Source organism: Etheostoma cragini, chromosome 7 (genome assembly GCF_013103735.1).
Source record: "Etheostoma cragini isolate CJK2018 chromosome 7, CSU_Ecrag_1.0, whole genome shotgun sequence".
Classification (NCBI taxonomy): domain Eukaryota; kingdom Metazoa; phylum Chordata; class Actinopteri; order Perciformes; family Percidae; genus Etheostoma; species Etheostoma cragini.
The window spans coordinates 9,163,141-9,174,377 of record NC_048413.1 but is presented as its reverse complement, the minus strand read 5'-3'; the positions used below and the strand labels follow the sequence as shown (position 1 = coordinate 9,174,377).

At 45.7% G+C, this 11,237-nt stretch overlaps 1 protein-coding gene across 7 annotated transcripts in view; it reads left to right on the top strand.

Moving 5' to 3' along the window:
• LOC117947692 (nuclear receptor coactivator 3-like) overlaps window positions 1-11,231 on the top strand; it is a 60,848-nt gene extending 49,617 nt beyond the window's left edge. For all 7 annotated transcript variants that reach the window (XM_034876855.1, XM_034876857.1, XM_034876856.1 and 4 more), the window contains 17 exons: window positions 634-816; window positions 1,609-1,695; window positions 1,807-1,947; window positions 2,378-2,525; window positions 2,842-3,371; window positions 3,462-4,558; window positions 4,756-4,888; window positions 5,209-5,367; window positions 5,582-5,812; window positions 6,525-6,630; window positions 6,909-7,080; window positions 7,422-7,748; window positions 8,689-8,787; window positions 9,216-9,468; window positions 9,728-9,905; window positions 10,039-10,243; window positions 10,692-11,231. In XM_034876855.1, coding sequence (XP_034732746.1) covers window positions 634-816; window positions 1,609-1,695; window positions 1,807-1,947; window positions 2,378-2,525; window positions 2,842-3,371; window positions 3,462-4,558; window positions 4,756-4,888; window positions 5,209-5,367; window positions 5,582-5,812; window positions 6,525-6,630; window positions 6,909-7,080; window positions 7,422-7,748; window positions 8,689-8,787; window positions 9,216-9,468; window positions 9,728-9,905; window positions 10,039-10,243; window positions 10,692-10,703 — 4,061 coding nt within the window. In that variant the 3' untranslated portion in view covers window positions 10,704-11,231. The remainder of the gene's footprint in view (window positions 1-633; window positions 817-1,608; window positions 1,696-1,806; window positions 1,948-2,377; window positions 2,526-2,841; window positions 3,372-3,461; window positions 4,559-4,755; window positions 4,889-5,208; window positions 5,368-5,581; window positions 5,813-6,524; window positions 6,631-6,908; window positions 7,081-7,421; window positions 7,749-8,688; window positions 8,788-9,215; window positions 9,469-9,727; window positions 9,906-10,038; window positions 10,244-10,691) is intronic.
• Window positions 11,232-11,237: the final 6 nt, after the last annotated feature.

Genomic DNA, 11,237 nt, shown 5'->3' with positions numbered 1-11,237 from the left:
CCCCTACACAACTCACTCTCCTGGGTCTTCTCTTGTATCCTTCCTGCACCTGCCAGACAGAAACCTCCGGCCAACTCAAGGCCCCTGATAAGGCTTCACACAGACCTTGGAGGACAGTCGAATGTCTCTCTGAAGTTTTCCTCCCCTTTCTCTCTCTTCCTCCCTCTCCCCTGTGAAGGTGACCCCGTCTGTCTGTCTGTGTTTGTGTGTGTGTGTGTGTGTGTGTGTGTGTCTGTGTGTGTGCGCACCGTGATGAGAAGTCAGGGCTTAAATGAGGATAGATGGCTGAGTGTCCCTGGCCTCTGCCCGCTGCAAAGCAGACTGAGAGAGAGAGATATTGGAAATCGACACCTTGGCTACATTAATCCCATGGTCCATTTAGCCAGGCATCCGCACAGCAGGAGAGGCTTCTGCTTCTCAATTCAAGAGGAAAAAAAATACATGTTGCAGTGTGGTTTGTTTGTGTATGTGTGGATCCGCAGCAGGAAAAGGGTGTGAGCTGTTGTGGCATCTGATTACAGGCAATCCATTCATAGCCACATTTGGTTTTCAGTCCCATGAGTGACATGCTCACTCCATTTTTAGTTTAAAGTGTAAATGTCTTTTTGTTTGTGTCTTCTTTCTTTTTTTTAGTAAATGGAGTGTCGTGGGGAAGCGAGGCAGCCCGACAGAAGAGTCACACCTTCACTTGCCGGATGCTGGTCAAGTTTGGCCACGCCCACGGCCCCATGGAGGATGGGCCAGGAGGGCCACGCTACGAGACCATGCAGTGTTTTGCTCTTACCCAGCCCAAGGCCATGATTGAGGAGGGGGAAGGTACGCTAGCACAGTCCAACATTTTTTACACTTTTAGTTTATTATAAGGAGTCATTATTTAGGACTTTACTGTGTTGAAAAAAAATAAATTCATCTGTGCTTTTCTGCAGCCCCCCTCCCCTCAAATATGTGTTTTGCTTATTGATATTTGGAATTAATTCATTTTCACATTAATCTGCTAAAGGAGGAAAGTTCCTTTGTGGTCACCTTAAATCTATAAATATAATATAAATCATTACTAGTGTGAAATAGATTATTTTAATACCTATCTGGAGGGGCTCTTTAAAAGAGAGTCTGAAAATCTAATTTAAAAAACAAAACTGGTTAAAAATTGGATTTAAATACAAGTTGCAAAGCAGCCACTTTGTAGTTTTACGTTTTCTTTGTTGCTTCTCACTTGGAGGGACTTGGGTACATTATTAGTAACTTATTTAAATGTTTCTCTTTTTTAGCTATTCGATTCTCAGAGACGAACTGTTTCATTCTGTGTGTAGGAAATTTTGAACATGAGAGAGAAATACTAGAAGAGACAAAGATGGAAAAAAGAATCACTTACTCTGTTCTTTCTGTTATAAGAGCATCACCACCACAAGTTGGTCTATGATATGGGAACATTCATCTTGTTCACACACACCTGATACTTTTTCTTGAAAATCTTTCAACAGTACAAATCCCTTCACATTTGTTTGACTTATTTTGAAAATCTGCAGGAGAGAGCTAGAGAAGCATTTTTAGTCAAAACAAAAAAATTAATCTGACACATACTGACTCTCTTCTTCTTTACACCTGCAGACCTCCAGTCATGTATGATCTGTGTGGCCCGTCGGGTGACAGCCATGGAGAGAACGGAGAGTTTTAATACCCGGCATGAGCTCACAGGTGAGGAGCTGCATCCCCTAAAAGCCCATTGAACAAACAGAAGTTCAAACAGGCCAAGGTGTTAATTGTTTATCCATGAAAAGGTTTGACTCGTCTCTTCATGTGTCACAGGTAAACTGATCCAGATCGACCAGAACTCTCTGCGAGCGTCTATGCGTCCTGGCTGGGAGGATTTGTTGAGGCGTTGCATTCAGATGTTCCTTCAGCACAGTGACGGCCAGCCCTGGTCGCACAAACGCCACTACCACGAGGGTGGGTCACACACACAAACACATACTTGGAATCAACTGCTGAACTACTTCAAACTTAATCCTGTAAAAACCTGTTAAATCCTCAATGAAAGTACTGGAGGCAAAATCATGTCTGTTGCTATGTTTAATTAACTGTTTGCTAAGTTGTGTATTTAATTTGTTATTGCTACCTATCTTGGTCAGGCCTCGTTTCAGAAAGACACTCTGAATCTCAATGAGACTTATTGGTTGAATATATAAACACATACCGGTACACACCTCATGCATCAGTTTATCAATATTGATCTCATGAATACAAATGTCTAAAAGCTACAACATTGATTTTCACTGTAATCACAGAGTTGGTTTTCACATTAAGGTAGTGATCAATGACCTCTGTTATCAGATGAGTGTTCCAGGGTGTTAATTTGTTGTTTTGTCTATCTGTGCAGCCTTCCTGCAGGGTCACGCTGAGACACCTTTGTACCGCTTCTCCCTGTCCGACGGCACTCCAGTCACAGCCCAGACCAAGAGCAAACTGTACCGTCACCCTATGAGCAACGAGCCGCAAGGCTTCATCTCCACTCACCTACTACAGAGGTCAGAAACTGAAAATGCAAACACTCAGTTCAGACACAGCCAAGGATGTTTCATTTACGGTCTTGAAAAAAGCACTTGTGGCATGTGTATGCGAGACAGCCAAGGCATTCATATCACACAAATAGCTGAAGTAGCAGCTGAAGTACCTTTTATACACTGATGTCCTGTGAATAGTGAGAAGACAACTGGAACTGGTATTTTAGTTGCATTTATAGAGTGTCTAAAGCCTGAAAGCAGTTATTGTGAGGATGCAGCGCTTTCAAGGTTTTAGCATTTAATCAAACCTTGTGTTTGTTTTCCGTCTCCTTCCGCACAGGGAACCAAATGGCTATCGCTCAGCTCAGGGTGGGAGCATGATACCAAACACTATGAGACAACCTGGAATGGGAGGCCCCAACCCGAATGCCCAAATGAACATGAACACAAGTGGGGGGATGGGCATGGGAGGCATGGGCAACATCAACAGAGGCTATGGCATGAACGAGCCGGGCCACATGGGTCACATGGGACCAATGGGAGGCACGTCAATGTACGGAGGGAGCGGTGGAGGAGGAAGTGGAGGTGGAGGCATGGGCAACCGCATGATGCCAATGAATCAGATGGGGCAGATGAATCAGGTGGGGCACATGAATCAGATGAATCAGATGGGTCCCATGAATCACCCGGGCCAAGGCATGCAGCAGCACCCACAGCAGCCCCCGTTTCAGAGCAGCGGAGGGTTTGGGCTGAGTGGCATTAACAGTCCTTCAGGAAGCCCGAGAATGGGCTGCCCCCAGCAGGGGCTCCTGATGTCACCTCGTAACCGAGTGAGCCCAAAGATGGGTGCCAACCAGTTCTCCCCTGGAGGTAAGTCGAGCAATGTCTGCTAATTAAGCATCAGTTGTTTTGAAATTGATTAGCTTGTTAGTGTGATTTGAGTTATGTTTTCCTTTCCAGGTATACAATCTCCAATGAGTGGCATTGTCAGTGGTGGAGGAAGTGGGGGAAGTACAACCACCTTCTCCAGCAGTTCCCTAAACGCCCTACAAGCAATCAGCGAAGGAGTAGGAAGCTCCCTCCCCTCAACCCTGACGTCGCCCACGCCAGCCCAGAAACCAGACAGTTCTCCCAGCGTCCACTCCTCATCTTCTTCTCAGGCCAGTCAGCCAGCCAAACCTGGCCAAGATGGTTCCAAAAGCCCAGCAGGAGGCTTAGGGCCTGGACCCAGCGACCATCATCACTCCATGCACCATCACCACCATCATCCGCATCCTCAGGCAGAGAGTTCTGGAGACCGACCAGACAGCCAGGCAGCTTCAGCGACTAAAGAGTCTGGAGAGGGAAGTAATGAGGCAGGGGTGGCCAGCTCTGAACCGCCTCGCAGGGTGCCGGACAGTAAGGGGCATAAGAAGTTGCTGCAGTTACTGACATCCCCAACTGAGGAGCTAGGACTAGGTGGCAGCGGGTCAAAAGGGCCCCCTGTACCACCCCCATCAACCAGCAGCAGCATTCCTGCATGCTCAGACGGTAAGGACCCCACTGGAGGTATGACTAGCCCCTCATCTACTGGGGTGTCCTCTTCTTCTTCATCCAATCCAGGCCAGACCCCCGGACCAGGGGGCTTGTCTACATCACTATCGCCCGCCCACTACACAGGCTCGCTGCAAGAAAAGCACAAGATCCTCCACAAGCTTCTTCAAAATGGAAATACTCCAGATGAAGTAGCTAAGATCACAGCTGAGGCTACTGGAAAGGTAACACTGGGGGGCCAGGAGGGCGGTGAGGCTGGGACAGGAGGATCAGGAGCCGGGGTCACGGAACCTAAGCAGGAGCAGCTCAGCCCCAAGAAGGAGAAGACCCACGCCCTCCTCCACTACCTCCTGAACAAGGATGATTCCAAAGAGCCGGTGGATGTCAAGCCTAAACTTGAAGAACTAGATGGGAAGGGAGCCCCGGGGGCCACTGGCGGCTCTGCACGGGGTGGCCCTGGATCTGGGCCTGGCCCTGCCCCTGAACATCCTGAGAGCAAGATCAAGTCAGAGCCACCTGATGACGTAAGATTGCTTCTTTGTTAAAACAGGATGAAATAACTGCAACTATAATATTGTTATTGACATTTAGCTAGCCATTCAGAATGTGTCTAGACATGTTACACCCACTACACTTTGACTTTTTTTGCCTTTGATCTTATTGAATGTGAATCTTCATAGCCTTTTACGTAATAACTAATTTTGCCTATTTTGATTTTCAGTTGCACAACCTGGAGTCTATCCTTGGAGATTTGAGGGGTTCCAGCTCTGACTTTTACCCGGATCAAACTGGAGGTGGCGGGGCTAACGACACAGGAAACAAACCCCAGGGTTGCCTTGACGACAGCCTGCAGGGTAAGTTGCAGGACCACTGTAGACTACTATTAAAAGTGGCAGTTACATGCAGGGCACGTGTATACGTATATATGTCATCATCACATGATGACTGTTTCTTTTACTTTTTATACATTCATGCTTATAAAATCGTCAATGAATCCGTCAAGTACTCACAGTATAATGAAAAGGGAAAAATCCAAATATCAATATTTTCCAAATCCCAGAGGGTAATGAGTTAGTGAGATATCCCCGATCACCCACCCCTGCAACACAGACAGTATTCTTCTTAATTTTGAGGAAGATCGTTTGACCAATGACTTTATATTTTATGTGTACAGGGAGTCCAGGAATGGCTCCGGGACCTCGGGGGCCCTTCCAGAGGGCCATGTCCATGGAAGGGAAACCTCTTGCGGGGCCTGTAGGAATAGGTAGACGCCCTATGCTTATCAAGCAAGAGAACATGATGGGCAGCCCAGACGGCTACCCAGGAAACATGGGTGAGACAATCATTGTCAGCACATTGTCTCTCATCTCTCAGCCTCCCCCTGTCCTTTTTTTAAAGTATTATTAAAGTATGTTTACTACTTTGAATTTGCTTCCTATAATCAGAAAATTTAGATTTAAGATGACAAATTTTAAGGGCCAAGACTGGGCTACTTAAACACTTTTATGATACTGACACATGCACATCTGGGGTTTATATTTTACCAGGACCAATGAATAGGGGAATGGTTCCTCAGAGGTCTCCCATGGGGGGATCAGGGGACTGGGGCATTGCCCGCTCCAGTGCTAGCCCAGTGGGCTCGGCAGGACACCCATCCATGATGCGCCCAGGCATGGAGTACAACAATAGCAAGGGCATGATGTCAGGAGCTATGGTCGGCCGCTCCAACAGCGTACCAGGCACCAGGTCTATGCTGCAGCAGCAGCTCATGGATATGGGTACGTCTGTCATACGGTTTCCAGGTGTTGATGGTGTTGGAACAGTTATCATAAACACAGTTATGTGAATCAAAAAAGTGAAAATATAGTATAGTTGAAGTTCACTTCACATTGTTTTTATTCCGTTTATGGAAACAGACACATTTCATAATCAAACCCTAAATTATTTGCTATATCACATTACACATCCATAATCAGAAGACAAATATCTTATTTTACCAGCCCCTTTCTAAAATGATAGAACAAGCAGAAATAGATAGACTGTCGGTCAGTTAACAGTTAATTTTACAGAAAAAAGAGAGAGAAGACCGGAAAGTAAAAAAAAATATAATAATAATATAGAAAAACTTTTATATGGCAATTTCATATTGTGTGATTTTCTTTTCCTAATACATTTTCTTCTTCATCTGAAAGAGGAAGGAGGAATTTGGTCATGAATCAAATAAGAAGTTTGACCTGAGCACCAGATAAAAAGTGAAAAGATTGCCAAAGTTACTACAATCCATCCTGAAGGAAACACAAATGTCTGTACTAAATTTTTTTTATGACAATCCATGTAATAGTTGTTGGGATATTTCAGTCTGGACCTACAGTACATCGCATTGCTTTGAGTCAGACCGTAAGCTGGCCAAAAATGTTTGGAGAGTCATCCAAATGACCATGATGACGAGTCATTCTGTAGGTGTATTAATTGAATATCTTTGTTGTTTAGGAGGCTCTGCTGACATGGGCATGGGTATGAGTCCCTTCAGCCAGCAGGGCCAACCCAACCAGTCTCCCTCGTGGCCGGACACTATAATGGGCATGGAGGGGAACAGGTCAGTGCAACACCTTGCAACATCTGTATTCATTCCTGATTAGCTGCAATGGCATCAGAGGGGAATTTATACTAAACCTCATTTTGTGTGTGTGTGTGTGTGTGTGTGTGTGTGTGTGTGTGTGTGTGTGTGTGTGTGTGTGTGTGTGTGTGTGTGTGTGTGTGTGTGTGTGTGTGTGTGTGTGTGTGTGTGTGTGTGTGTGTGTGTGTGTGTGTGTGTGTGTGTGTGTGTGTGTGTGTGTGTGTGTGTGTGTGTGTGTGTGTGTGTGTGTGTTTTAGACGCCAGTTTGGGAACACCTTAGATGATCTTCTGGTGCCTCCCACGACCAGTGAGGGTCAGAGCGACGAGCGGGCGCTTCTGGACCAGCTGGACTCTCTGCTGAATAACACAGACGGCATCGCACTGGAGGAGATAGATCGAGCCCTGGGCATCCCAGACCTCGTCAGCCAGGTAGGTCATCACAAAAGACGTAAAGAGATAAAGTAACAACATTCTCAGCTCGGTGCTCTTCTAGATCCCTCTAGAACTCTAGTTAAAAGGGAAATGACCAGGATGCAAGTCATGACTCTTCTGACTCTCATCTTTGGATTACATATTTCATTCATGACTCACCGCGTTCAGACTGTTCTATCACAGGAAGGATAGATAGAAGGGAGATAGACGAGCCCAGAGGGATCTGACTCTGCTGCTTAGAAAAAGACAATTACACAGCCAACCAATTGGAAATTAATCAATTAGATGGAGAGGTTTGACAAAGTTCTCTTTTCGTCTCCTTCTCCCCTCTGCTCCAGAACCAGGGAAGTGAGCAGCAGCTGGAGCCTTTTCCAGGGCAGGACCCATCCATGGTGCTGGACCAGAAGCCTCTTTATGGACAGGGTTATCCTGGACCCCCCGCCATGCCTATGCAATCTGGCTATGGAGGGAACCCTATGCAGGGACAGGCCCAGCAGGGTGGGTTTGGGCCCATGCTGTCTCAGATGGGCCAAGGTGGCAGCTTCCCTGCTATGGGTGGAATGGGCGGCATGGGGCACCCTCGTGCCAACATGATGAGACCCAGGATGATGACAGCCAACAAGCCCATGAGGCTTCAGCTGCAACAGAGGCTGCAGGGACAGCAGGTATGTAAACAGGCAGCTCATTGATTTGTCAGATTACATGCTAACATTTTTTCCAGTTGACCCAGTACGAGATACTAATTTTGATCTAACCATGTTAGTATGTTGTGTTCTAACACTGAAAAATAAGAAATGTATGTGTACATAAATGCCAATATGCAGATAGGATCTTGGAAACTCATAGTCTACCTGCTATTAATGGCTTTTTTAAGTTTGCTTAAGTGGCGTCTTATTTTCAGTTATTACAATACCAAGAAAGTGAATCAAAGGGGGATCTAAGGTCTTTACTCTTCCTGCATCTCCAAACTTACTTAAAATACTACTTTTGTTTTATAAAGCACTGAATGGTTTAGGGCCAAAACACAGTTTTGTCTGATCTGCTGCTACATTAATAACTATCCAGACCGTTCAGGTTGTCTGGGACAGGTCTGCGTTCTGTCCCCAGAGTCAGAACTAAACATGGAGAAGCAGTGTTCTGTTTTAATGAACAACAACAATGGAATAAACTCCTAGAAAACTGCAGGTCTGCTGCAAATCTGATTCTTGATTCTTTTAAATCAAGGCTGAAGATATTTCTTTTTGATGCTACATTTTTTCTTAAATTCTTTCTTAGAAAAAAACACTAACTTTTATTCATGTGTTTTTTTTCTTGTTCTATTTTAGCTTTTTTATAGTCTCTTTAATTTATGATTTTTTTAAACTGCTATTTAATGTTTATTTTAAAGCACTTTGAATTGCCTTGTTGCTGAAATATATAAACAAATCTGCTTTGCCCTGCCTTCCAAAAATGTTAGTCATAAAACAGACTTCTTGTTTTCTAACTCTACCATCTATGCAAGCATACAGTATATGTATAATTCATCCGTTAAAATACGGTATGCAAGTAGAACAAGGTCAGAGTAACATTTGCTCCACCATCTTATGCTTATTTTTCATTTCTCAGTTCATGAATCAGACACGGCAGGGCATGGGCATGAAGATGGAGAACCAAGGAGGCAACCCTGGCATGAGGCCCAGCATGCAGCCTGGCATGGGAGGACAGGTAGATGACAAAAACCCTTTGGTTTTATCTTACAGATGAATCAGTGTAATTCTGATTTTATGATGTATGACTTTAAAAGTACTGATCCTTTCAGCAGACCTAATTGTCCGACGTAGTCCATTCTTGTCCTTTTTGGTAGCCAATTTAAACTAGACACTGATAGACGTACAGAGAACGAGGCTGCTTAGAATCAAGACTTAACAGATCCTGTGACAGGTTGAACCTCTTCAGCTAAGGCAGGAGGTACCTGCTGAGCCTAGATTTTGGTCCAGGAGAGTAATAGACTTTATCACCCAACCATTACTGTTATTGTTTTAACAATACATACTGTATATTTTATAATCTATATTTATTATTAAAGCTTGAATATGTATTTCTACCAAAGGTCAACCCTTCTCAAACTCTCTGGTTGTGTTTGTTTCATGCAGCCGGGCTTCCTCAATGCTCAGATGATGGCTCAGCGCAGCAGGGAGATGGTCACCATGCAGATGAGAAGGCAGCGCATGATGATGCTGATGCAGCAGCAGCAGCAGCAACATGCGGCAGCAGCCGCTGCTGCAGCCGCAGGAGGATTCAGTCCCCCTCCAAACGTCACAGCTCCTGGTGGCATGGAGAACCCTATGGGAGGGCCAAACATGGGCCAGCCGGGCCCCCAGCAGTTCGGCTATGGTGGGAACTATGGTGAGTTTACTGAGATGGGCGCCTAACAGAATACTGCTGCTCCCTGGTGGTTGGTCTGTGCAGTGCAAGGTTCTTACCTTTGTCATATTAAAGGTGGTCTAAGAGATTTTGGGGGGACGTTCAAAGTATTTTCCAACAAAAAGAGGCTTACTCGCCCCTCCCTTCTCCTCATCACCACCCTTCCGTGCTTCCGCGCACTAACTAATCTATTTCCTGTGGCGAGAGGATTGAGCTGAGGCTGCATAATTTTTCTCCACAGGGATGGGCCAGCAGGGAGACCCCTCGTTCGGCCCATCAGGCGGCAGTCCTTCTAACGCCATGATGCCCGGCCGTCTGGGGCCTCAAAACCCCATGATGCAGCAGCACCCGCAGGGCGGTCCCATGTACCAGGGGGCAGATATGAAAGGCTGGCCACAGGGAGGCATGGGACGCAACAGGTATGAAATAAAACCCATTTATGACAGTTACTGCTATGTTGTCAGATAAGGAGTAAAGTTTGTCTTCAGTTTTTCTTTTCTTGAATGCGTACAGCTTAACCCATCAATCCTTTCTGTTGCTCTCCTTCTCCAGTTCATACCCTCAGCAGCAGTTTGGCCAGCAGGGACCTCCGGGGCAGCAGCAGTTTGGGCAACAGGCAAATCCAGGCCAGTATGGGGGCATGATGATGAACGGGGGCATGCCAGCCAGCGGCGGAGGAGGTCACATGGGCCAGATGGGAGGGCAGATGGGTATGAACCCAATGGTGATGGGACGCATGCCGATGGGGCCTGATCAGGTAGGTGCAGAGGGGAGGGGAGTCTGAATGCTTAAAGGACAGGTTCACAACACAGACAGCATCTTGTAGCGTCCCCTTCTTCTGCAATAGTTTAATGGCACCATATTGGAGAATTCGTGCCACCGGCTGATTAATAACTACTCATATTTGCTTAATAGTAGTGGACCAAAACTTGCATAAATTTGCATTTTCTTTTGCCGATTTTCTGGAAGTTCACCTAAAAGTTGAGGCTACATTTGGATGGAAACATATCTACTGTCTGTGGAACACAAAGTGGGAATTTTGTATTAAAAAGACTATAACTTTAAAAGATACCCATTTTAGTTTCCAACCCAGACTGTTGAAGCTTTATATATTAACTGTTTAGAGGAGAGACAAAGTTTTTGGTCAATTACATTTTCATTGTGCACTTCCTCATTTGTTGTCTCTTTTCCTCCCCTCAATCCAGAAATATTGCTGAGGATCGTGACAGAAGCATTTGTCTCACTGTGATCTCTGTTCAGAGATAGGACACGGCTGCAGCACTGGAGTGTGTGTGTGTGTGTGTGTGTGTGTGGAGGACCAGGCGCTGTGTGTAGTGCTGCACTCCCGCCAGATGGTGGAGTGAACTTCCTTTGGACTCACGGCCAGTAATGGCAGTCTGGCACCCTGGGGAAAACAGGCAGACTGTCACAAACAGACACGATAACACGCAGTGTTCATAAAAATCAGAAACACTGTGACCCACACATACATCCTAAGACGGTCAGATAGATGTGATTCCTCTAATAGACTGTAGGTTAATATTCCTTTTGTCGTGTGTGTGTGTGTGTGTGTGTGTGTGTGTGTGTGTGTGTGTGTGTGTGTGTGTTCGCATCAGTAAACACACGCCCCTCACTGGACCAAACAGTGAAGGTGGACAGACACTTAAGTCGATAACAGACATGGACATGGACGAACGTGTTAAGACATCCTCTCCTCTGTTAAATGTACAACAAAACTGTGTTCCGATTTA